This window comes from Aulostomus chinensis, chromosome 13, assembly GCF_037954235.1.
Source record: "Aulostomus chinensis isolate RoL2024-O1b breed Wild chromosome 13, RoL_Achi_v1.0, whole genome shotgun sequence".
Classification (NCBI taxonomy): domain Eukaryota; kingdom Metazoa; phylum Chordata; class Actinopteri; order Syngnathiformes; family Aulostomidae; genus Aulostomus; species Aulostomus chinensis.
In genome coordinates this window covers 15,289,808-15,317,372 of record NC_141332.1, presented here as the reverse complement: position 1 = coordinate 15,317,372, position 27,565 = coordinate 15,289,808, and the positions used below count along the sequence as shown (strand labels likewise).

Sequence of the window (27,565 nt, the reverse complement as noted above, 5' to 3'; positions counted from 1 at the left end):
AATTGCTCCTCCTGCAAGACCTGCAACACAGTCACTATATTTGGCCCAACATTATCATCCCACTGAGCAGCGGTGATAACAGGGTTTCTTTCAACCGGCTCAAACAGTCTCAGCCGGGTCTACATGTAACAGTCTGTCATGCCACCGGTGACATTTAGAGGATTTTCCCGGTGGGGCATGTGGACCTGCCTGTTTGGCACTGACACAAAGATGAAAGCAGGTGACGTTTATCTCGTCCGTTACACACACGCAGGGCTGGATTTACAGGCGACCTTTGCACCGCTCTCTCCTCCCTCTCCCTCTCTTCTGTCCTACTTGAGGATATCATTTCCTCATACCTGTATGAAATATGCACATCTGGTCCAAAATTAATTGCATGCCACACAGCTGCAGAGAATTTGATTTTTCACTTGGGTGCTGCAGATAAAGTTATTATATTTTTTTTCCTCCAGAAGACAGATGCCTGATATGCATCAACAAGCATTGGTTTAAAGAGCTAATTAGCTTGCTGGTGTTTCTCTTAGCTCTGTCTTGTCTGAAACAAACATCATTCCCTACCTTTACTGCACTTTGGCCATTGTATCCTGTCCAATCAATCAATCATGCTCTCACTTTTTACCCATCATGTCTCACAACAGAGTGACACCAGCTGCCCTCCTCCCCGTGACATCTGCCGTGCCAGCTGAGGACTAACACAGATAAAGAGACAAAAGACAAGTTTGCGATACGAAGAAGAGCCAAAATCCAGATGTTAAGACAACTCATTCTCTCTGCCAGAGCATGAACATCAATTATGCAGGCTGGGCACTATATTAATGACATTCTTTTCCTCAAGACTCAACCTCATTAATACTGCAAGCAACCATTTTAGAAGCCATTCAGATTTCCTCCCGTAATAGTTTGTCATATGGGTTTCCCCCATGTTCAGTGAGTCACGATTGAGCACCCACAGAGACACGGGTCACTGCTGGGCTACCGTGAGTCCTGACATCATTCATTCATCCTTGCATTCAATTTATATTCTAACAGAGAAAGTTAAGCAAACTTTAGGACAGTGTGGACCCCCCCCCCCCACACACACACACACACACACACAAGCACCAGAAAATCAAATTGTAACTAATTGAAACATAGATTTTGCCCGGAAGAATGTCTGAGTTTTCTCATTGACTAGGTTGCAGTGACTACCTTCCATGACAACCACTTCTCTGCGGAAAATGTGTTATTCACTTCCATTATTTAAAATCTGTTATTCGAGATGAAACATTATTAAAAAGCTTCAATTCAGTGCCTTTACATTGATGACAGTGACAGCAGTCTTATTTCATTATGAGCTCCAATATTAATGGTCAAATGTTTATGACACTCGTATTGTAACTTTTTCAGCATGCTTCTTCCCAGAGAAGGGGGGAGGGGAGAGGAAGAAGAAATTGTCTACAGGCTGTTGTGTAGGTGGTCACTGTGTCTGCTCTGCCAGAATACATGTCGTCAGATTTAGTTAATTAAAAAGGAAATAAAGCGACTGACGCAGAAAGCGCTCCTCTCTCTCTCATCATGCCAAATTAATTATTTTAAGGGTTGAAGTTACATTTGGTGGTCATGGTTAGATCAGAGGGAGGATTAGTGCGCAATAGAAGGTATAAATGGAATCAAATCACAGCAACAAAACATTTAGTTCTGTGTTAAATCCAGTTCATGTTGTCCTTTAGAAATCAAGATGTATGACAAGGAGTCTCTTCAAGATCATCGTTATAAAGGTTGTGTGTTCAGCTCAGACTGCTGCCAGTAACACTGTAAATGTCATCCCATTGTGTGTCAGCATGGGACAGGCAGCCCAGGGAACAGAGGTGCAGGAGACAGTGAAATTGGTCCCTCTGTTGGAATAAATCGGTAGTACATGGGTTGGGCACGTGATCATCACCCCACTGCCCATCCACACAGTTGTCATTAAGCCAAAGCACTAAAGCATAATCCCTGCTGCCAGTGTGTGCGTGTTGGAGAGGGAGAGAGAGAGCGAGAGAGAGAGAGAGAGAGATGGAGCATAGACATCCAGCTGCAGCTGGAGGCATTTTCTTTCCCATTCACAGTGACAGTGATGGAAAAGAATAAAGCAAAATACAAGGCAAGACAGCCTCCAGAGGTGAGACGACAAAGAGCGTATAGTATGAAATACAATACATGGCACTAGGATGAAGTACTCTGACGGTAAAACTGACAGGACCAAGTGATACTCTTTCAATAAAGCAGTGACTATGAATACACAAAAAATGAAACACGTGCCAGTTACTCACAGCTGCCATCTTACTGACGGAGGAGTTAACTTTGCTTCTATCACAGCACACATAGGCTGTAAGATATTGTGTTATCATGCTCCCTCACTTGATCCCAATCACCTTTCGTTGTTGAATATGTCGGGGGGGGGAAATTAGACAAGTACAAGTGAACGGACCTTCCTGGTGAAAGTTCTCATACCTCCCTCTCATGTCCCCCTGCACAAGAACTTTCCCATTTTTAAATCCCTGAAACAAAGTCCCATGTTATCCCAAATCCTTTTACACAGGTGGACACAGTCAGCGAGTGGAAACATTCTCAGGGTGCTTTTGTTTGTGTCGATCCCTTGTGTACGTCGCATTCAAAAATAAAGGGCATGAGAGAACTAAAAGCAGCACAAATCCCTCCCTCTGGGGCTCTGTAAGGGTTAAACAGTTCCTTGGCTGTCCCGGTTGAGCCTGTGCATAAATCAAACAGATGCTTGTTGTGGCACTGAACAAAGCTATCAGGAAATGCAGGCAGGCTTTGGATACTTCCCTCTTTGGATGCCTTGGCTTTGTATCCTTGCCGGATGGGAGAGGATGGAACCCGAGGTTGTGAGCATGACAAAGCTAATCTAATGACTGCAACAGCATCCCGATGCCACTAAGAGGGAAGGGAGCATGGATGGAGGACGGGTTGGTGGAAGTGGTGGAGAAGGGGAGGGGTAGTGAGAAATACTTTCTTTTATCTGTGACCAATTGTAAGCCTGTGATGTTCCCACTCAGCTTCAGGGCATGTATTTAATGTGGTTTTTTGTCCATCTCATCCTCAGAAGCTCAAATGTTCTCACTATCTCAAGCTCAAGGCTCCAGTCTGTGCTGTTGTATTTGTGTCTCCCTCCAAAATCCCTCACTGTTTTCAGAAGCATTCCTCTAATCTCGCACATTTCTCCTCTCGCTTGCTCTCTTCATTCATCCTTCTACTGACGTGGCGTTTCTGCTTAAGATACTTGGGCTGCATCTTTCATCCTCCATCTTCACTCTTGTCCACCTTGTTTCCTTCCTGCTTGTGTCTATACTGCACATGCTTGGATGGATGCCTGGGTGGGGGTGGGTAATGGCAGCTCCTTGGAAACAGACTGGTTCTTCATTTCATGAGTGCTGGCAACAGTCTCCATGGTAACCCACCACAGATAGCAGCGCTAACCCTCACTCACACAAAGGACACACCCTTGTAAGGGAGAAAAACAGGAAGTGCTACACATAAGGTGCATGTCAGATAAATAAAAAGAAGACGAAGACTCAGGATGTCCGCATAAACCAGACATGTATTCTACATTGTACTTCCCAAGCTGTTAAAGTCATCAACGTACTCAACTAATGTGATTTAGGTGAGGACATTGAGAACCATTTTGCTGAGTGCTGAGGGCAGAATCAATAATTGAATGCATTCTGCAGCACAGAAGGAGGAAGGGACAAGGAGCTCTCAGTGAATGGACTGTCCAATCCTGAGGTCATCATCTTGTTCCCAGTACCTCTTCTATGTGTACATACATTGTGATTCTACAAAGCAACTACTGCAGGAAAATTTGTCGCATGTCACCTCTACTGCTACATAAAATAAATACCCTGGAACACATGATGTTCTGATGGATAAAAGCCTCTCCTCATCCACCCTGACCCTCCGCCCCGCCCAAACGGTTGAGCTTTGATTGACACGAGGTGTAGCCAGCCCCGCCCAGCCGCAGAGCTGAGGCGAGCAGAGCTGATACCGTGATCGGTAGTGAAGCCCCCCGCTGCTGTGACTGCAGCGAAAAGCGGAAAATTACCTGCCCCTCCCCCCTCCCTGTCTTCCTCTCTCATATTCACAGAGAGCTGCTGCGGCACACAGACCACTTTTACGCAGAGAGACAGCTCCGGGCATTGTTTCAGGAGGCGGAGAGGAGGGAGATTTTATCCGAGGAGGAGAGAGCATCAACAACCCACCGCAGGTTCAATCAAATTGCGCATGTAGCTCGCGCGCGGCCATCTTTAAAATGACGAGCTGACCCACTTTAAAGCTACGTAGCTCACACACGTCGGCCGCAATATGCAAAATCTGCGTGTGAGCTCTCAAAGCTCGAGTTGAATCTCCTTCAAACTGAGCCAACCACACGAGCGGAGCTGTGACAGATCGGCCCATGCTTGTTTGTGCTGAACCACTCCCTGAAATGAGGTCATAGCGTCTGAGTGACTACAGCATCACACATCCACCGCAGCGCACAGTGCACTCAACTTCACCCAGATTATTCACATTCCACCAGTTAAGAGCAAAAGAAGAAAAAAAAAGAAAACACACACCAAGGCCGAATGCATATAATTATACATCATGAAAGATTTAACCTGGCAATTTCAATCAGAGTAAACAACACAAGACGCATCTGAGCTGAGAGCGGATCGGGTTCGTCTCTGCCCGGTACACAAACGAGGAAGGATAATGAAAATATATCAGATTGTGTTTACAGCGCCTCGGGGTTTGTAGCACACATGTCTGCGAAGATGGACGCTAATTCCCTGTTAGTTCTCTCAGCTGCTACCCTTCTAGGGGATTGGTGGTGAGGGAGAGGGGGAGGAGGTCTGTCAGGCATGCATGCAGGAGGAGGAAGAGGAAAAAAAGGACCAGGCTTGGGATGAAAAAAAAAATCATGTTACTGCAGCCTGAAAGAAATGGGGACACAGAGCTGACAGGATTGAGAAAAATAAGGATAAAAAGTGACTTTGAACTCGCTGATCTAACTGCACAGCACAATTTGATACCAGGAAGGATGATGATGATGAATGAATAACCACGTGTTCTTTCAAAATGACAGGTGACCTTCTCTCAGAATGCCAATCTATTCTTAGAAATAACCTCAAAGTACTTTTAGATTTAACTGAAGTTCTGTCCCTTGCAGCTGGAACATTTAGATAAGAGGAAACGGTGAGAAAGTTGAAAATATAAGCCCTTCCTGCAGGCCGATGGATAAAAAAAAACTGTTTAATGAGTGAAAGCTCATGTGTTCAATCAGAGGAAAAAAAATGTATGTATGACGATACTAGACAAGGAGAATGGTTGATCGCAAGGTGGATAAAATTTGACAGCAATATCTATGATAAAATGGTGTTTTAAAAGGGCTAGAAATCCATCCCTGAAACAAATTAAAAAAACTGTGCACCCACAATCCCTCCACAGAAGCATTTCTCAGCCCTGGTCCACTGCCCTGCATGTTTCAGATGACTCCTTGCATGAACACACCAAATTCAAACAAAAATCAGACACAACACAACGTGCTAGAGCAGGAGAACTCCTATAAAATGTCCTCAGCACAAAGGTACTGATTGCATTGTCACTTTCCTGCTTAGTCAATCTAACACACCCAGGACATTTTCAAATCACAGGTTTGAAAAAAACCCTGATTAATGTCGGCTTAAGAGCGTCGCTGTTTTGGTTTTAGCATCCTGATATCTTCTCTCTGTGTCAGTATGGCCGATTACACTGGACTACATCAGAGGTTCTTTAATTTTGCTATGACAAATCTACTGTGAGAAAGGCAGACCAGCGCTGCGCCGGGCTTCCCAGCTGAGGTCATATTGTCAGACATGATAACACCTGCGCGCATATTCCAGGCCAGTCACGCATACATGTTTACAGCTGAGGGGGTGTGAGTCCACTCGTGGTCGAACACCCCTCTAGTCTATCCTGTAGGTTCACCAGCTTCAGCACATTATCAACAAAACAATATTAAATATAACATTCTGAATGGGCAGTCAAGAGTTGTGTATCCTAAATGTTATCCATAATTCACACACACACACCAAAATCACTGCGTGTACTGCATGTACATTTACAGAAGTATATTCCAGAACATTGTCGCTAGAAGTAAATACATCAAGCGCTGATTAAAAGAGTATCAGTAACTAAATAGGTTGATGATTGATGAGTCATTTCAGTCTTTTTTTTCCACTGGACGAGTCAGGGATTTGCAGCTTTTCCTTCAACTTCTGTCATTTATGACTGAAAATGTAGCGTATTGGATTGTTGCATGATAAGAGAAGAAATTTGAACACGTCACTCATGGGCTTTAAGAAACTGTGAAGGTCATTCTTTCGAACAGTCTTCACGTTTTGTAGACTAAATTTTGCTGGGAGTTGCAGGCCTACAGGAGAGCTCATGAAGCCAGTTTCTTTGACATATGGCGAATAGGTCACATGACTGAGCACAGGTTGAACATCGAGGCTGTCACATGACCACGTTTATAAAATACGCATGTGTTAGCGTCACTGTAACAAGGAAGTTGACAGTACCTGAGATACGCGGTGGACAGTAGGTCCCAACGGCGGGAAACGCGGACTGAAGGAGGTTTTTGGACGTTGGCAAAGACTTTATCACAAAGACGATACGTTCTGGAATACCAGCTTTTGGGAGGAAGTTCCCACCGGGACTCTGCACTTGAAACAAGCTGGACCGAGGACGTTGGCGAAAGGCCTCTCAGAATTGGCGGGAGCGTCAAAGTGTTACGGCGGCTTCCGGGTGGCACCCAGGTAAGATTAAGCATGTTTGCTACTATTGAGACGAGGCTTCTTAACCTCATTTGTCTTGTTCTTACCGTATGTTGACATGGAAATGGTAACTCTGTGCGGCGTTTCTCCGCGGCCTCTCTCCGCCTGGAGCTGATAACGTCCTGACCGCTAGCTTGCTTCCGGTGATATTTGCTTCATAAACGGTGAATTTAACGGCACAATATAAGTAACGCCTGGAATTCGCCCCCCGTAATGAATTGATAGTCAGGGTATGTGGCGTCAAATTTACGCCAAAGCCCACCACGAGCGTGTATTACGCTCCACGAGCGTGTATTACAATAAGCGAAGATGTTTGTGTTTTCCCGATTTAATGGGCACATGGAAGGATGCCACAAATCGGGTAAGGACTCGTCATGACAAATAATCAGGACGCCAACGGTGATATCACCAGTGAATTGTTAAGAAATTATGTATTTAAAACTCTTTGGCGGCAGCTAAGCTTATCATTTACGATGCTACACATTTGACATTTACAAAACAACAGCAGTTTGAGGAGGTTAAGCTGGCCTGCAGCCTATAGCTGAACGGCTGCTGTAGCGAAGGAGCAAGAACCCTCCGTGAATTCATTGAAGTTAAATGTGAGCCAGCTGCTTTGAATGACTACGTCATTGGTTTCTGTGGATTTTTCTTTTTAGAAATACCTTTCTGTAAACACATCTTAAACTAATTTAAGACATACAGAAATGATGTGACAACAGAACGATGAACCCGCCATCTCTCATTGTAAAGCCGTCTGCTATGTTTTTTTGTGACAAGCTGGTTGGTTGAAATTACTATTTAGCTCCAAAAGTCACTAGTCCTCTCGATATATTCCTACTTTGTATTGCTCTCACTTTATTACTGCGTTCACTTAATCACGTGTCACATAAGAGTGGAGTAGGCTACAGCGAGTTTGCCTGCACGATCCAGCTGGAGACGGCAAGTGTGCGTGAGCCAACGAGTAGGATTCCAGTACCGTGGACAGCGCCCGAACTGACAGATGGCGAGACAGTGAAAGGAAGGATCTTTTAAAACAGTACTACAGAGGCCGAGTGGGACTTGAACAGAGGACAAAGATAGGGTGGACATTCACCGGTCAACTTGTGGGGAAGATTGCCAGCCTACCTTGTCTTTAGTGGGTAAAGTCTGAGTCCTGGTAAACGTGTCTCCTCCGTTAATACTGATCAGTTCAGCGTCTACAGGCGGAAACGGCGCGGGGAAAACCACTACGTCACTCTTGAGTGTGTCTGAGCTGAAACACACGTCATACTGCTGAGTAGATTTGGAGTAAGACCAGCTCCCGTCAGGGTGGGTGGTGATCATGGGGGCGCTGTACCTGCCGAAAGCGCCGTCTGTCCTGTGGCACCTGACGGCTATTAAAGTGATGAGGCTGAGCAGAAAGATGACGGACACCGACACGATGGCGACCAGCAGGTACAAGTTTAAATCCGAGAAGCTGTCGTCCTTTATGGGCACATGTCTGAACTGAGTCTGGATGTCAGCGGAGCTTTCAAGCACCACCACCTCGATAGACACAGTAGCTGACAGGGGGGCTTCTCCGTTATCAGACACCAGCACCAGCAAGGGGTGGGTCTTGAGGTCATTGTCGCTCATCCTCCTCTTAGTGCGGATCTCCCCGGTGCTGGTTCCGATCCGGAAGAGGTTGTTTCCTTTGGGCTCAGACAGGTGGTAGGACAGCAGCGCGTTGTAGCCCGAGTCTGCGTCTACGGCCCTGATCTTTGCCACAAAGTATCCCGCTTCAGCAGAGTAGGGGACGCTCTCACTGTTAACGGAGCCGTGCTCAGAATAGGGCGGCAGGATGGCGGGACTGTTGTCGTTCTCATCCAGGATGAAAACGTTGACGGTGACGTTGCTGCTGAGCGGAGGAACACCAGAGTCTGTGGCCTGAACTTGGAACCGGAAGGTTTTGAGCTCCTCGTAGTTGAAGGACTGTAAACTGACCAGATCTCCGGTCTCTGAGTTGATGTTTACAATTGATCTTACATTATTTTTCTGATTATTATCAATTAACGAAAACGTTAATTTGGCATTTTCTTGTAAATCCGGGTCATCTGCAGTGATGGTATATAGAACAGCGCCTATGGGACTGTTCTCCTTTACGAAAATGTTTATCACGGGCTCTTTGAAGCATGGAGCGTTATCATTGACGTCAGATACGTGTACAGTTATAACACTTGTACCAGAAAGAGGAGGAACCCCTTCGTCTGTTGCCATGATTGTCACGTTGTATTCAGAAGCCTTTTCCCTGTCCAGACTTCCGTCCACCACCAGTGAATAATGATTCTTGTATGTATTCTTTATTTTAAAGGGAAAAGAATCAACTAGTCTGACCTGAACGACGCCATTTTTATCCGCGTCACTGTCTTTCACTGTTATGAGTCCAACCATTGTGTCCGGGGCTGAATCCTCCCTGACCTCACCGACTAAAGACGTTACTGATATTTCTGGTGGATTATCATTAATATCTGTGATTTCAACAAGTACTTTACAGCGCGAGGCTCTTGGTATTAACCCTTTGTCTCTCGCCTGCACTCGTATTTCAACTGCATTGCTTTTTTCATGATCCAGCTCGCCGGTGACGGATATTTCTCCGGTCTCCGGGTTAATAGCAAATTTATCAACGTCGTTATCACTGTCGTGGTTGATAAAAGAATACGATATTTCTCCGTTTGGACCCTCGTCTGAATCCCGAGCGCGGACGGTCAGCACGCTCGTACCGGGTGGCGTGTTTTCTGGCACCGTGGCTTTGTACAGCGTCTTATCAAAAACCGGAATGTTATCATTAACATCTTGCACGTGGACGGTGACCTGCAACGTGCCTGATTTAGCAGGTTTACCGCCGTCTACAGCCGTTAATGTTAGTTTGATGAGCGGCTGTCTCTCGCGGTCTAACGCCTTCTGCAGCACCATTTCAGCAGACGGGGTCTGTTCGCCGCCGTTCTGCACATCCAGGGTGAAATGTTCATTCGGACTCAGCTTATAGCTTTTCACAGAATTGCTCCCTACGTCTGCATCAAAGGCTTTAGGTAACGTGAATCTCTCTCCGGGAAAAGCCAATTCGGACACATTTAGAACAATCCCCGGCATCCGAAAGGAGGGTCCGTTGTCGTTTATATCCACAATCTTAACCTCAAAGCGATAGAGGTTCAGCGGAGAGTTCACAATGGCTTCCACCTCCAGCGAGCACGTCACTTGGCGAGAGCAGAGCTCCTCTCGGTCTATTCTGTCCCTCACCAGAATGATTCCCGTCTTCACATTGACTTCGAAGTACCTCGTATTACGTCCTGAGATTTGGAAGCCTCGTGTTTCCAAGTCCTGTACATCTATATGTAAATCCTTGGCTAAATTTCCCACAGTGGTTCCCGGGATCGATTCCTCCGTAACAGAATAAACAATCTGTGCTGCTGCCACACTCCATATGTGCACCGCAGGAAAGAAATAATAAATCCATAGCCGGTAAATGCCGTGTCGCTGCATCCTTCTGAACTCGCTAAACCTGCCACTTAATCGGTTGATGCCAGAAGCATCATTTTACACTGATACGTCCACATCGGAGCCCCACGAAGGAAGGAGGACTTTCTGTTCAGCGAACAAAGAATTACAAACCCTCTCGCAGGAGGAGAAAAAAGGGAGGAGCATCACACATGATGTTGTGTTTAAATTCTGCCAGCGCACAGCGACATCTTCTGGTCACCGGGAAGACTAAGAAATGCTGGAAAATACTTAAAGATCATGACAGTCCATAAAATCCACCACTATCTCAGAAGTCACATCCGTAAACTTCCAGTCCTCTACTGCTGCTTCTCCATCCTCCTGGATTTGTGATAGTAAAGATCCGACTGTGTCCATGATCACTCTTTATTAGGATTATTACACCATGACACATTCCAATGCAAAACTAAAACTCTACCCTGTTTTTCCCTCCTCCTGAGCTTCGAGTTTTACCAGTTTGGAGAGATGTCAGCCCACTCAGACCCTCATTCTACTTCAGGTGTCCTCAAACTGACAGGGAGACTTCACAGCAGGGCTTTTTCATGCCGATTTGTTGTGTCTCTGAAAATAATGTTATATATGATATGGTGCAAGTGTCTGTTGTTTTGTTATTTGGCTCTGGATAAAAAGAGTAAGCTTGACTAAAGTGCCTTAATTTAAAATGAAAACTAGTCATATAAAAGCTAATTATGAAAATTTTTTGTGATGGTTATTTGCTGCAGACAAGAAGCTGAACATGAGCAACACAGAGCTGAGCAGAGCACATTAAAATTTCAATGCTTAAGACTAATAATAGACACGAGTGGTTAATTTTCAATTGTCCTGGTTATTTAGAAATGAACATGAGTACACCATGGTATGGAGTTACAGTTGTGTGTATTTTGTGCCATCAGCATTGAACTATGTTCAAGAAGGAAAGAGAATAAATATTCAGGCCGTTTATCAGTGGACTAAATACATATCAATTACAAAACTGATATTTTCACCACAAAGAGCAAGACAAGTTGAAAACGCTCAAACATAAAAGGCTCTACAATCAAGAAGATCCCCAGCGATTTAGGTCTCAGAAGACTCACCTTCTCTTTAGTTGGTAAAGTCTGAGTCCTGGTAAACGTGTCTCCTCCGTTAATACTGATCAGCTCAGCGTCTACAGGCGGAAACGGCGCGGGGAAAACCACTACGTCACTCTTGAGTGTGTCTGAGCTGAAGCACACGTCATACTGCTGAGTAGATTTGGAGTAAGACCAGCTCCCGTCAGGGTGGGTGGTGATCATGGGGGCGCTGTACCTGCTGAAAGCGCCGTCTGTCCTGTGGCACCTGACGGCTATTAAAGTGATGAGGCTGAGCAGAAAGATGACGGACACCGACACGATGGCGACCAGCAGGTACAAGTTTAAATCCGAGAAGCTGTCGTCCTTTATGGGCACATGTCTGAACTGAGTCTGGATGTCAGCGGAGCTTTCAAGCACCACCACCTCGATAGACACAGTAGCTGACAGGGGGGCTTCTCCGTTATCAGACACCAGCACCAGCAAGGGGTGGGTCTTGAGGTCATTGTCGCTCATCCTCCTCTTAGTGCGGATCTCCCCGGTGCTGGTTCCGATCCGGAAGAGGTTGTTTCCTTTGGGCTCAGACAGGTGGTAGGACAGCAGCGCGTTGTAGCCCGAGTCTGCGTCTACGGCCCTGATCTTTGCCACAAAGTATCCCGCTTCAGCAGAGTAGGGGACGCTCTCACTGTTAACGGAGCCGTGCTCAGAATAGGGCGGCAGGATGGCGGGACTGTTGTCGTTCTCATCCAGGATGAAAACGTTGACGGTGACGTTGCTGCTGAGCGGAGGAACACCAGAGTCTGTGGCCTGAACTTGGAACCGGAAGGTTTTGAGCTCCTCGTAGTTGAAGGACTGTAAACTGACCAGATCTCCGGTCTCTGAGTTGATGTTGACAACTGAAGTCACTGGGATACTTTTAGAAATGTCAGTTAATGAATGATAAGTTACCTGAGCATTTTCTTTCACATCAGGGTCAACTGCAGTTATTGTAAAGATAGTAGCGCCAACTGGACTATTTTCTTTCACATAAACATTAAAGACAGGCTCTGAGAATAGAGGTGCGTTGTCATTTACATCAGAAATGTCAACAGCAATAACACCGGTGCTAGACAGAGGTGGGGTGCCCTCATCAGTGGCTATGATAGTAATATTATATTGAGAAACACTCTCTCTGTCAAGAGGTCCATCAACTGTTAATGAATAATAATTTTTATAATTAATCTTCAATTTAAAAGGCACAGATCCAAAAATGTTAGCAGTAGTGAGTCCATTCTTCCCCCCATCTTTGTCAGTGATGGTCACCAAAGCCACCACTGTGCCGACCTCTGCATCCTCCTTCACTGGGCTCATTAGCGAGGTGACAGTGATTTCAGGTATGTTGTCATTCACGTCACTGACTTCTACTAAGACTTTTCCATGCACACTGCGAGAGGGCGAGCCTTTGTCTCTGGCCTGCACACGAATATCATAGGCTGTGTTCTCCTCGTAGTCTACTTTTCCTGCTACAGTGATTTCCCCCGTGTCTGGGTTTATGGAAAACACACTTTCTGGATTAAAATTCTCCATTGATATAAAAGAATATATAATCTCACTATTTATTCCCTCGTCTGAATCAGTAGCCTGTATTGTCACTATAGAGGTCTGAAATGGAGCGTTTTCAGTGACTCTGGCCTTGTAGAGGGGTTGACTAAATACCGGAACATTATCGTTGATGTCTATGACATTTACGAGTATTTTTAATGTACCTGACCGGGGAGGCTTCCCCCCGTCCACAGCCGTTAAAGTGAGGTGAATGACGGACTGCTTCTCCCTGTCTAAAGCTTTCTGCAGCACCAGCTCAGCGGGCTCACTGTGTTGTCCGCCGCTCTGCACGTCCAGTGAGAAATACTCATTTGCACTCAGCTTGTAGCTTTTGACCGAGTTGCTGCCCGTGTCTGCGTCATTCGCCACCGGGAGCAGATACCTCTCTCCGGTGAAAGACGACTCAGAGATGTTTAAATCCTTCTCTTTGTCACGAAAGGAAGGCGCGTTGTCGTTTATGTCAATAATCTGAACCTCGATGCGATGCAGATGCGTCGGGTGGCTCAGCAGGGCTTCTATATTCATGGAGCATTTCACCGCGTTCGGACAAAGCGCCTCGCGATCAATCCTATCATGAACGTACAGGGCACCAGATTTTGAATCCACCTCGAAATAATTTTTAGACGTCCCAGATACGACTCGTAAATCCCGTTTGTCCAAGTCGTGAACGTTAATTTGTAGTTCCTTGGCGAGATTTCCCACCACGGTTCCTTTGTCAACCTCCTCAGAGACGGTGAAGGAAAGCTGCGCCGCAGCCCGACCACACAAACAAAGCACGGCGATAAGTTGTATCCAGATCATGATCGTTAGTCCACCGCGACCCACCGCTGCCACTAAAGGAAATAAATGATATCCCAGCATGTCCTCGCTTTGGGTGAGGAGCAGAACATGCCCAGCCCGCCCAGTCACCATTCCTGTATTTCCTAACAAAGCCGTGGAGGACTGTGATGCTTCGCGGGGAGGGGAGGAGTCTGCGAGCCTCGGCGCTCCACCGATAAGATCCTACTGGTCTGTAGCGACACCAGCTGATTCTGTGCTGTTACTGTTTTAACTCCATCACTAAACTACATTTGAAGTTGTATTTGTGCAAAGTATCCGTCTAAATATGAACCCTTCAGCTGAAGTATTGCTTTTATATGTTGTTATTGGAAGTAAAGATGATGCTATGTTTCTTCAGCATGATGATAATGTAAAAAAAATGTATACAAAGACTCCAGTTGAAGCTTCAAGTGTGTGAACTCGAGACAGACTCTTACATCAAACAGGAAAGCTACTGAGAGTTCAGAACCAAGGACAGCGCCCCTACTGGGCCACAGGAACAAGATCCACCAACTGCTTGACAAAATCTCGGTCAACTATGTTCAAGAAGGAAAGAGAATAAATATTCAGGCCGTTTATCAGTGGACTACATAAATATCAATTACAAAACTAACAAGAAGTATTGCTTTTATATGTTGTTATTGGAAGTAAAGATGATGCTATGTTTCTTCAGCATGATGATAATGTAAAAAAAATGTATACAAAGACTCCAGTTGAAGCTTCAAGTGTGTGAACTCGAGACAGACTCTTACATCAAACAGGAAAGCTACTGAGAGTTCAGAACCAAGGACAGCGCCCCTACTGGGCCACAGGAACAAGATCCACCAACTGCTTGACAAAATCTCGGTCAACTATGTTCAAGAAGGAAAGAGAATAAATATTCAGGCCGTTTATCAGTGGACTACATAAATATCAATTACAAAACTGATATTTTCACCACAAAGAGCAAGACAAGTTGAAAACGCTCAAACATAAAAGGCTCTACAATCAAGAAGATCCCCAGCGATTTAGGTCTCAGAAGACTCACCTTCTCTTTAGTTGGTAAAGTCTGAGTCCTGGTAAACGTGTCTCCTCCGTTAATGCTGATCAGTTCAGCGTCTACAGGTGGAAACGGCGCGGGGAAAACCACTACGTCACTCTTGAGTGTGTCTGAGCTGAAACACACGTCATACTGCTGAGTAGATTTGGAGTAAGACCAGCTCCCGTCAGGGTGGGTGGTGATCATGGGGGCGCTGTACCTGCTGAAAGCGCCGTCTGTCCTGTGGCACCTGACGGCTATTAAAGTGATGAGGCTGAGCAGAAAGATGACGGACACCGACACGATGGCGACCAGCAGGTACAAGTTTAAATCCGAGAAGCTGTCGTCCTTTATGGGCACATGTCTGAACTGAGTCTGGATGTCAGCGGAGCTTTCAAGCACCACCACCTCGATAGACACAGTAGCTGACAGGGGGGCTTCTCCGTTATCAGACACCAGCACCAGCAAGGGGTGGGTCTTGAGGTCATTGTCGCTCATCCTCCTCTTAGTGCGGATCTCCCCGGTGCTGGTTCCGATCCGGAAGAGGTTGTTTCCTTTGGGCTCAGACAAGTGGTAGGACAGCAGCGCGTTGTAGCCCGAGTCTGCGTCTACGGCCCTGATCTTTGCCACAAAGTATCCCGCTTCAGCAGAGTAGGGGACGCTCTCACTGTTAACGGAGCCGTGCTCAGAATAGGGCGGCAGGATGGCGGGACTGTTGTCGTTCTCATCCAGGATGAAAACGTTGACGGTGACGTTGCTGCTGAGCGGAGGAACACCAGAGTCTGTGGCCTGAACTTGGAACCGGAAGGTTTTGAGCTCCTCGTAGTTGAAGGACTGTAAACTGACCAGATCTCCGGTCTCTGAGTTGATGTTTATAACTGAAGTTATAGGAACATTCTTTGAATCACCCAACAGTGAGTACGTTATTCTTGCGTTTTCATTTACATCAAGGTCAACAGCAGTTATTGTATCGATCTTAGCTCCAACTGGGCTGTTTTCTTTTACATAAATATCAACGTGTTCAGGGAACTGAGGCGCGTTGTCATTGACGTCAGAAACGGTAACGGTGATAACACTGCTGCTGGACAGAGGCGGGGTCCCCTCGTCAGTAGCTGAAATTGTCACATTGTACGAGGAGGCTTCTTCCCTGTCCAGCGCTCCATCCACCTCCAACGAGTAGTAATTTTTATAATTTGAATTGAGCTTAAAAGGAGCAGAACCAACTAGTTGACAGCGTGTGTGGCCGTTTTTTCCTCCATCTTGATCCGTCACGGTCACTAAAGCAACGACGCTTCCTATGGCAGCGTCTTCTTTCACGGGGTTCATGAGTGACGTCACTACAATTTCTGGGGCATTGTCGTTCACGTCAACGACCTCCACCAGGAGCTTTCCGTTCCCTCTTCGGGGCGACGGGCCTTTGTCTGTCGCCTGAACGTGAATATCGAACGCTGCCTGTGTCTCATGGTCTAAGTCCCCCTTCACCGTGACCTCACCAGTTTCAGCGTTCAATAAAAACACATCTGCGGGGTTGAAGTTGGCGCGTTTGACGAAAGCATACGAGAGCCTCCCGTTGTCCCCTTCGTCTGCATCTGCTGCGCTAAGTTGAATCACGAACGATCCGGGTGGTGCGTTTTCTTTCACACGCGCTTTATAAAGCGTTTTGGTGAACGACGGCGTGTTGTCATTCACGTCAAGAACGTTCACGTTTATCTGTAAAGTTCCGGTCTTAGGAGGTTTTCCTCCATCCACAGCCGTCAGCGTTAGGCTGATGGCGGCTTGCTTCTCTCGATCTAACGCTTTCAGCAGCACCAGCTCGGCTGACAGACTGTGCTCGACTCCGCTCTGCACGTCCAGAGAAAAGTATTCATTTGGACTCAGCTTGTAAGTCTTGACTGAATTGCTTCCCGTGTCTGCATCAAGAGCCAGAGGAAGCAAGAAATGCTCGCCCGCAGTCGAAGATTCAGATATATTAATAGAATGCGAGCCTTCAACAAAGTTGGGCGCGTTGTCATTTATATCATTTACAACCACCTCTATTCGATGCAGCGCCACAGGATCACTCAGAATGGCCTCCAAGTTCAGTGTGCATTTCAGCGCATTTGGACAAAGCTCTTCACGGTCGATTCGCTCGTTAACACACAGATTCCCTGTTCTCAAATCAGCCTTGAAGTATTCCTTACTGTACCCGGACACGATATTAAGAGTCCTCGCTTGCAGGTCTCGAACGTTGACATTTAAATCCTTAGCGAGGTTCCCAGCCACCGTTCCTTTGTCCGCCTCCTCGGTAACAGAGTACGATATCTGAGCTGCAGACCAGTCCGATACAAACAAGATCAGGAGCCACCGGATCGTTTTCGGTTTCCCTCCACTTCCCATCGCTGCTTCGAAGGAATCGGCCGCCATAAACACTAGATTCCTTCATAAAAAGCCACTCGATCAGCAGGCATTTTTGTTCGCGTCCACTCCCTCCCTCTCCTCACCATCGCCTCTCGGCTTCGAACCACAAAAGCAACCACAGTCTGCTGATGCGTCACAGGGAGGGGAGGAGACCGGAAACCCCGAGCTCACACAAACATGCGGTCATCGGCGACCCCACGCGTTCCAGTTAAGACATAGAAAGATAGTTTGAGGAGTCAGACATAATGTCAAATCATCAGACTCGGATTAAACACCTGTTAAAATACCGCATCGGGTGACAAGAGCTTCACAGTAAAAGACGATGAATGGAGAATCATTCCTAAAATTACCAAGAATGAAGAAAATAAAGCTGAACCCAAGTCTGTTTTAACGGTTGAGGAAGGATTTTACAACACACTTTCGGTGTTTCAAAAAAAGTTCTAAAGAAGTAGATGACGGCAAAAAACAAAACAAAACAGTTGTCATGAAACACAAGATGGTTCATCAACGATTGGCTGATTCAGCCACGTCACACATCACACCAAGATGACGAGACCAAGCGAAAGGAAGTTTCAGCACCACGGACAGGTCCCAACCACTTCTGGGACTGAAGAGCTCCCTGCAGACGCTGTTCCACTGTGACTTCAATTGCAGGTGGATTTTTACTTTGATGCATGTAGATAGGTGTATTTATGATTTAATTTTCTATACTACAGTTTGGCTGAATTAATAGTCACGCGAGAAGAGATATTTGCAACGAGCCTGATGATAAGGAGACAATCAGACAGAGTCGGCAACTTCTACTCACCTTCTCTTTAGTGGGTAAAGTCTGAGTCCTGGTAAACGTGTCTCCTCCGTTAATACTGATCAGTTCAGCGTCTACAGGTGGAAACGGCGCGGGGAAAACCACTACGTCACTCTTGAGTGTGTCTGAGCTGAAGCACACGTCATACTGCTGAGTAGATTTGGAGTAAGACCAGCTCCCGTCAGGGTGGGTGGTGATCATGGGGGCGCTGTACCTGCTGAAAGCGCCGTCTGTCCTGTGGCACCTGACGGCTATTAAAGTGATGAGGCTGAGCAGAAAGATGACGGACACCGACACGATGGCGACCAGCAGGTACAAGTTTAAATCCGAGAAGCTGTCGTCCTTTATGGGCACATGTCTGAACTGAGTCTGGATGTCAGCGGAGCTTTCAAGCACCACCACCTCGATAGACACAGTAGCTGACAGGGGGGCTTCTCCGTTATCAGACACCAGCACCAGCAAGGGGTGGGTCTTGAGGTCATTGTCGCTCATCCTCCTCTTAGTGCGGATCTCCCCGGTGCTGGTTCCGATCCGGAAGAGGTTGTTTCCTTTGGGCTCAGACAGGTGGTAGGACAGCAGCGCATTGTAGCCCGAGTCTGCGTCTACGGCCCTGATCTTTGCCACAAAGTATCCCGCTTCAGCAGAGTAGGGGACGCTCTCACTGTTAACGGAGCCGTGCTCAGAATAGGGCGGCAGGATGGCGGGACTGTTGTCGTTCTCATCCAGGATGAAAACGTTGACTGTGACGTTGCTGCTGAGCGGAGGAACACCAGAGTCTGTGGCCTGAACTTGGAACCGGAAGGTTTTGAGCTCCTCGTAGTTGAAGGACTGTAAACTGACCAGATCTCCGGTCTCTGAGTTGATGTTGATTGCGGAGGAAACTGGAATATTTCTTGGATTGCTGTCTAACAGCGTGTAAGTTAGTTTGGCATTACTGTCCAGGTCAGGGTCAAAGGCATTAATGGTGTAAATGGTGGATCCCGTGGGACTATTTTCTTTCACATAAATACTAATCACAGGCTCCATGAAACGAGGTGCATTGTCATTGACGTCAGAAACATGAACAGTGATGATCCTTCTGCTGGACAGAGGCGGACTGCCGCCGTCTGTGGCCGTCATGATGACATTGTAAAGGGAAGTGTTTTCTCTGTCCAGTGGTCCATCAACTACTAAAGAATAATCATTCTTGTAGTTTAACTTCAGTCTGAAGGGAACAGAACCAACTACCTTACAGCTGGTCACCCCGTTGTTCCCTCCATCCTTATCACTCAGTGTAACCAAGGCAACGATGGTCCCCAATTCTGCGTCTTCTTTGACAGGGGTCATGAGTGACGTCACCGTTATTTCGGGGGCATTGTCATTAACGTCAATTACTTCTATCAGCAGTTTAGCATGTGCACTACGAGGAACCTGACCCTGATCCTTAGCTTGAACTCTGACCTCATAAGCAGGAGTGTCTTCATAGTCTAATGAACCTTTGACGGTGATTTCTCCAGTTTCTGAGTTCATATCAAAAATATTTGATGGATCGATGTTTCCTCGTTTGATAAAAGAATAAAGGATCTTACTGTTCATGCCTTCATCCAAATCTGTTGCATTTAATTTTATCACCACTGATCCTGGAGCAGCATCTTCACTCACACGCACTTTGTAAAGTGATTTGCTAAAAGTTGGAACATTATCATTTACATCGATGACATTTATAATTATTGTTAGTGAGCCGGATTTAGCGGGCTTTCCTCCGTCTACAGCGGTCAACATGAGCGTGATCACCGGCAGCTTCTCTCGGTCTAAAGCTTTCTGCAGCACCAACTCAGCAGACACTCCGTGCTCTCCGCCGCTCTGCACGTCCAGCGAGAAATACTCGTTCTGGCTCAGCTTGTATGTCTTTACTGAATTAGTCCCCGTGTCTGCGTCCTCTGCTATCGGGAGAAGATATCTCTCCCCCGTTAACGATGATTCGGAAATGTTTAAACAATAGGTTTTGTCCACGAATGCAGGCGAATTATCGTTTATATCTAAAACACTGACCTCAATGCGATGTGCCGTCATAGGATTATTTAACACAGCTTGTATCTTGAGAGAACATTTTACCAGATTCGGACAAAGCTCCTCTCTGTCTATCCTTTCACTCACTAACAGATTCCCAGTCTGGAGATTAGCGTTAAAATATTCTTTGCCGTAACTCGAAACAACACGTAAATCCCTGGATTCCAGTTCCTGCACATTAAGGTTCAAATCCTTAGCGATGTTCCCCACCACGGTGCCTTTGTTCACCTCTTCGGCAATCGAGTAGGACAACTGCGAGGCAGACGAGTCACAAAGGCAAAGAAGAAAAACCAAGTAAATCCAAGCATTCTCTCTCTGTCGTCTCACACGCATCCTCGACACCGCAATTGGGCAGAATCCGATGTAACATTTATCCTCAAAAGAATATAATGCAACTGAAAGATGTACGGTGGCGGGGAGGCTCCTCTTATCTCCTCAGCGCTGGACGAAAGACCGATGACGATTTAATTTTTTTTCCCATGCAGGGAGGAGGAGTTTTGCATATCCAAACACGTTGATATCTACGGTCTCCTGCGACCTCTTGTGGTGAATCACATGTAGGCAACTACAAACCTGACAACACTTACAGGAATGGAGGAGGAGGATGGTCCGTTTGGAGTCCACCCGTGAGACAGGAATCTGTTGCTAATGTTTAATCTCTTATCCAAAAAATAATAAATTCTGCCTCAGCATATCTTTTGATATCGGTAATATTACAGTGAACAAATAAAAAATAAACATTTCAGTAGAAATATGAGCAACTGTACAAAAAAATGAATTGGGTGCAACATATCCCCACTAATACTTTTGCATTTACTTACATATATTATACTTACACATATTAAAAGCTTCCACATTAATGAGTCACAGGAAAGTGAATAGTACATTTGTTTCTTTGCAAAATGGGACTGAAGCCATATGAGAACCGAAACAATGTTCAGCACCTCGGACAGTGATTATTCACTCGGAGCGATTTGGGAAGCTCTTGTCAGTTACCTGAAGGGTTCCACTTCCAAGAGGCAGGAGTTTTCCAGTTTACCACCACAGCAACTTATGTTTCAACGTCAATACATCATCGCCATCAGCCATCGGGAACAAACACACAAGGCTTTGCAGCAGAATCAGTACTCAGCACCATGCACAGCACGATCACATTGAGACAGCAAACTGGTTTAAGCGTCACATTTAGATCATTTAGAAAGCAGTTTGCCAGACTTTATCCTTTCATATTCTCTGACAATATTTATGTGCAACACAAGGAAACAACCTGGCTCTTTTATGATATCTGAGACGAATTACATCCAAACTTAATAGATTGTTGAAGTTGGATATTTCAGATTCCGGAACATGAAATGGCTTAACAAGATTGCAGAACTGGTAATTTTTTGATTCCCACACGCTTCAGCAAAAACCTTAACAACCTTAAAGCCTACCTTCTCTTTCGTGGGTAAAGTCTGAGTCCTGGTAAACGTGTCTCCTCCGTTAATACTGATCAGTTCTGCGTCTACAGGTGGAAACGGCGCGGGGAAAACCACTACGTCACTCTTGAGTGTGTCTGAGCTGAAACACACGTCATACTGCTGAGTAGATTTGGAGTAAGACCAGCTCCCGTCAGGGTGGGTGGTGATCATGGGGGCGCTGTACCTGCTGAAAGCGCCGTCTGTCCTGTGGCACCTGACGGCTATTAAAGTGATGAGGCTGAGCAGAAAGATGACGGACACCGACACGATGGCGACCAGCAGGTACAAGTTTAAATCCGAGAAGCTGTCGTCCTTTATGGGCACATGTCTGAACTGAGTCTGGATGTCAGCGGAGCTTTCAAGCACCACCACCTCGATAGACACAGTAGCTGACAGGGGGGCTTCTCCGTTATCAGACACCAGCACCAGCAAGGGGTGGGTCTTGAGGTCATTGTCGCTCATCCTCCTCTTAGTGCGGATCTCCCCGGTGCTGGTTCCGATCCGGAAGAGGTTGTTTCCTTTGGGCTCAGACAGGTGGTAGGACAGCAGCGCGTTGTAGCCCGAGTCTGCGTCTACGGCCCTGATCTTTGCCACAAAGTATCCCGCTTCAGCAGAGTAGGGGACGCTCTCACTGTTAACGGAGCCGTGCTCAGAATAGGGCGGCAGGATGGCGGGACTGTTGTCGTTCTCATCCAGGATGAAAACGTTGACGGTGACGTTGCTGCTGAGCGGAGGAACACCAGAGTCTGTGGCCTGAACTTGGAACCGGAAGGTTTTGAGCTCCTCGTAGTTGAAGGACTGTAAACTGACCAGATCTCCAGTCTCTGAGTTGATGTTGATCGCGGAGGAAACTGGAATATTTCTTGGATTGCTGTCTAACAGTGTGTAAGTTAGTTTGGCATTACTGTCCAGGTCAGGGTCAAAGGCATTAATGGTGTAAATGGTGGATCCCGTGGGACTATTTTCTTTCACATAAATACTAATCACAGGCTCCATGAAACGAGGTGCATTGTCATTGACGTCAGAAACATGAACAGTGATGATCCTTCTGCTGGACAGAGGCGGACTGCCGCCGTCTGTGGCCGTCATGATGACATTGTAAAGGGAAGTGTTTTCTCTGTCCAGTGGTCCATCAACTACTAAAGAATAATCATTCTTGTAGTTTAACTTCAGTCTGAAGGGAACAGAACCAACTACCTTACAGCTGGTCACCCCGTTGTTCCCTCCATCCTCATCACTCACTGTAACCAAGGCAACGATGGTCCCCAATTCTGCGTCTTCTTTGACAGGTGTCATGAGTGACGTCACCGTTATTTCGGGGGCATTGTCATTAACGTCAATTACTTCTATCAGCAGTTTAGCATGTGCACTACGAGGAACAGGGCCTTGATCCTTAGCTTGAACTCTGACCTCATAAGCAGGAGTGTCTTCATAGTCTAATGAACCTTTGACGGTGATTTCTCCAGTTTCTGAGTTCATATCAAAAATATTTGATGGATCGATGTTTCCTCGTTTGATAAAAGAATAAAGGATCTTACTGTTCATGCCTTCATCCAAATCTGTTGCATTTAATTTTATCACCACTGATCCTGGAGCAGCATCTTCACTCACACGCGCTTTGTAAAGTGATTTGCTAAAAACTGGCGTGTTATCATTTACATCGATGACATTTATAATTATTGTTAGTGAGCCGGATTTAGCGGGCTTTCCTCCGTCTACAGCGGTCAACATGAGCGTGATCACCGGCAGCTTCTCTCGGTCTAAAGCTTTCTGCAGCACCAACTCAGCAGACACTCCGTGCTCTCCGCCGCTCTGCACGTCCAGCGAGAAATACTCGTTCTGGCTCAGCTTGTATGTCTTTACTGAATTAGTCCCCGTGTCTGCGTCCTCTGCTATTGGGAGAAGATATCTCTCCCCTGGTGTCACTGATTCCGAGATCTCTAACGTGTGAGTTTGTTCCGTGAACACAGGCGAGTTATCATTTATATCTAAAATGTTAACATCAATGCGATGCACATTCATGGGATCGCTCAACACTGCCTGTATCCTCACGGAGCACTGAGCGGTGTTCGGACAAAGCTCCTCTCTGTCTATTCTCTCGTCAACAAAGAGATTCCCGGTATGCAGGTCCATGTCAAAATATTTCTTACTGTAACCGGAAACAACACGGAGACCTCTGGTTTCGAGGTCTTGAACATTCAGATTCAAATCCTTAGCGATGTTCCCCACCGCGGTGCCTTTGTTCACCTCCTCCGAGACGGAGTAGGACAGTTGCGAAGCAGACGAGTCGCACAGACAAAGCAAAGCAATAATCTGAATCCAAACAAATTCCTCCAGCCGTGGAGCGCCCATCGTTGAAGGGTAATCACCGAATCCAGCCAGTCATTTATCTCCCGGTCATGTATATCCGTCATAAACACGATTCTCCAGCAGCAGCAGCAGCAGCTCTCCTTGCTCTCCTACTGTCCCAGTGACTCTGCCCTTCTGGCCAATAACCACGCCAGCTCTCCCATGTAGGGAGGAGTTTAGCACGAGGCGCAGCCAACCTTCATATCTGTGGTCTCCAGCGACATCGTGTGGTCAATGACTGATTCGCCAATATTCATCTAAGGCCGTTTTCACCATCGACACTGATGTATGTTTTCTAAAACGAACTCAACAAGGACTTTAAATCCAGTATTTCTTATCAGTCCAATATGACATGAATAAATCTGATCTGTTTTCCTTTGAACCCAGGTCTCAGAAAAACTAATTTTCTTTGAGGGAGTCTCAGGCAGAATGCATTTGTCACAACTAAAATTGCTTTCATTGTTAAATTTTGCTCGAAATAGTCATTTTAATACAAGAAATAGCATCATACTGCAAATCCATTGAAGGAAATTTAAAATACTGTGATAATTAACGTCTACGATTTGAAAACAATGTTTTTTTGGTATTTAGAATGCAATGCGAAATGATTCAGCACCATGGAGAGGGCTTCACATGCCGCGACAAAGTGCTTCCATTTTGCTAAGAGTGTTTTTTCTTTTGAAGAACAGACATGAGTAAATGCGAGAAGATTTATATCTATTTCTACGATCCATTATGAAATAGGCATTGATCAATTTTATCTGGCTTGAAGGAATTTAAAACAGACTCGCAGTAACATTGCAGTTTTAGGAGGTTTTTAAATCGTATTAAAGAAAAATAAAATGATCAAACATCAACTTGTTCATGAATAAAATTACTTCCCATAAATTTAGCAACACATACCTTCTCCTTAGTTGGTAAAGTCTGAGTCCTGGTAAACGTGTCTCCTCCGTTAATACTGATCAGTTCAGCGTCTACAGGCGGAAACGGCGCGGGGAAAACCACTACGTCACTCTTGAGTGTGTCTGAGCTGAAACACACGTCATACTGCTGAGTAGATTTGGAGTAAGACCAGCTCCCGTCAGGGTGGGTGGTGATCATGGGGGCGCTGTACCTGCTGAAAGCGCCGTCTGTCCTGTGGCACCTGACGGCTATTAAAGTGATGAGGCTGAGCAGAAAGATGACGGACACCGACACGATGGCGACCAGCAGGTACAAGTTTAAATCCGAGAAGCTGTCGTCCTTTATGGGCACATGTCTGAACTGAGTCTGGATGTCAGCGGAGCTTTCAAGCACCACCACCTCGATAGACACAGTAGCTGACAGGGGGGCTTCTCCGTTATCAGACACCAGCACCAGCAAGGGGTGGGTCTTGAGGTCATTGTCGCTCATCCTCCTCTTAGTGCGGATCTCCCCGGTGCTGGTTCCGATCCGGAAGAGGTTGTTTCCTTTGGGCTCAGACAGGTGGTAGGACAGCAGCGCGTTGTAGCCCGAGTCTGCGTCTACGGCCCTGATCTTTGCCACAAAGTATCCCGCTTCAGCAGAGTAGGGGACGCTCTCACTGTTAACGGAGCCGTGCTCAGAATAGGGCGGCAGGATGGCGGGACTGTTGTCGTTCTCATCCAGGATGAAAACGTTGACGGTGACGTTGCTGCTGAGCGGAGGAACACCAGAGTCTGTGGCCTGAACTTGGAACCGGAATGTTTTGAGCTCCTCGTAGTTGAAGGACTGTAAACTGACCAGATCTCCGGTCTCTGAGTTGATGTTGATCGCGGAGGAAACTGGAATATTTCTTGGATTGCTGTCTAACAGTGTGTAAGTTAGTTTGGCATTACTGTCCAGGTCAGGGTCAAAGGCATTAATGGTGTAAATGGTGGATCCCGTGGGACTATTTTCTTTCACATAAATACTAATCACAGGCTCCATGAAACGAGGTGCATTGTCATTGACATCAGAAACATGAACAGTGATGATCCTTCTGCTGGACAGAGGCGGACTGCCGCCGTCTGTGGCCGTCATGATGACATTGTAAAGGGAAGTGTTTTCTCTGTCCAGTGGTCCATCAACTACTAAAGAATAATCATTCTTGTAGTTTAACTTCAGTCTGAAGGGCACAGAACCAACTACCTTACAGCTGGTCACCCTGTTGTTCCCTCCATCCTCATCACTCACTGTAACCAAGGCAACGATGGTCCCCAATTCTGCGTCTTCTTTGACAGGTGTCATGAGTGACGTCACCGTTATTTCGGGAGCATTGTCATTAACGTCAATTACTTCTATCAGCAGTTTAGCATGTGCACTACGAGGAACCTGACCCTGATCCTTAGCTTGAACTCTGACCTCATAAGCAGGAGTGTCTTCATAGTCTAATGAACCTTTGACGGTGATTTCTCCAGTTTCTGAGTTAATATCAAACGTATTTGATGGATCGATGTTGGCTCGTTTGATAAAAGAATAAAGGATCTTACTGTTCATGCCTTCATCCAAATCTGTTGTATTTAATTTTATCACCACTGATCCTGGAGCAGCATCTTCACTCACACGCGCTTTGTAAAGTGATTTGCTAAAAACTGGTGTGTTATCATTTACATCGATGACGTTGATAATTATTTTTAGTGAACCGGATTTAGCGGGCTTTCCTCCGTCTACAGCGGTCAACATGAGCGTGATCACCGGCAGCTTCTCTCGGTCTAAAGCTTTCTGCAGCACCAACTCAGCAGACACTCCGTGCTCTCCGCCGCTCTGCACGTCCAGCGAGAAATACTCGTTCTGGCTCAGCTTGTATGTCTTTACTGAATTAGTCCCCGTGTCTGCGTCCAGCGCTACCGGGAGAAGATATCTCTCCCCTGGTGTCACTGATTCCGAGATCTCTAACGTGTGAGTTTGTTCCGTGAACACAGGCGAGTTATCATTTATATCTAAAATGTTAACATCAATGCGATGCACATTCATGGGATCGCTCAACACTGCCTGTATCCTCACGGAGCACTGAGCGGTGTTCGGACAAAGCTCCTCTCTGTCTATTCTCTCGTCAACAAAGAGATTCCCGGTCTGCAGGTCCATGTCAAAATATTTCTTACTGTAACCGGAAACAACACGGAGACCTCTGGTTTCGAGGTCTTGAACATTCAGATTCAAATCCTTAGCGATGTTCCCCACCGCGGTGCCTTTGTTCACCTCCTCCGAGACGGAGTAGGACAGTTGCGAAGCAGACGAGTCGCACAGACAAAGCAAAGCAATAATCTGAATCCAAACAAATTCCTCCAGCCGTGGAGCGCCCATCGTTGAAGGGTAATCACCGAATCCAGCCAGTCATTTATCTCCCGGTCATGTATATCCGTCATAAACACGATTCTCCAGCAGCAGCAGCAGCAGCTCTCCTCGCTCTCCTACTGTCCCAGTGACTCTGCCCTTCTGGCCAATAACCACGCCAGCTCTCCCATGTAGGGAGGAGTTTAGCACGAGGCGCAGCCAACCTTCATATCTGTGGTCTCCAGCGACATCGTGTGGTCAATGACTGATTCGCCAATATTCATCTAAGGCCGTTTTCACCATCGACACTGATGTATGTTTTCTAAAACGAACTCAACAAGGACTTTAAATCCAGTATTTCTTATCAGTCCAATATGATATGAATAAATCTGATCTGTTTTCCTTTGTAGTCACGTCTCTGAAAATTAACAAATTCCCCAGTG

General features: G+C 46.3%; 1 protein-coding gene and 1 long non-coding RNA gene across 19 annotated transcripts in view; one reads left to right on the top strand and one right to left on the bottom strand.

Annotated features, from left to right (window-relative positions):
- Positions 1 to 27,565, bottom strand: part of LOC147251074 (protocadherin alpha-13-like) — a 145,749-nt gene that overhangs the window by 21,982 nt on the left and 96,202 nt on the right. Inside the window, exons 1-2 of one of the 18 annotated variants that reach the window (XM_086221584.1) lie at positions 11,631 to 13,920; positions 7,956 to 8,166 (exon numbers count right to left, since the gene is read on the bottom strand). The exons of 11 other annotated variants lie outside the window; for them this stretch is intronic. In XM_086221584.1, the coding sequence (XP_086077710.1) occupies positions 7,956 to 8,166; positions 11,631 to 13,885 (2,466 nt within the window). In that variant the 5' untranslated portion in view covers positions 13,886 to 13,920. Of the gene's footprint in view, positions 1 to 7,955; positions 10,673 to 11,419; positions 13,921 to 14,819; positions 17,826 to 18,015; positions 20,503 to 21,494; positions 24,089 to 24,773; positions 27,281 to 27,565 lie in introns of those variants that run through there. 6 more of the 18 variants (XM_086221590.1, XM_086221592.1, XM_086221591.1 and 3 more) reach the window with 6 other exon arrangements.
- LOC147251059 (uncharacterized) overlaps positions 6,545 to 27,565 on the top strand; it is a 168,987-nt gene continuing 147,966 nt past the window's right edge. Inside the window, exon 1 of the long non-coding RNA XR_015118884.1 lies at positions 6,545 to 6,812. This is a non-coding gene — a long non-coding RNA (uncharacterized LOC147251059). The remainder of the gene's footprint in view (positions 6,813 to 27,565) is intronic.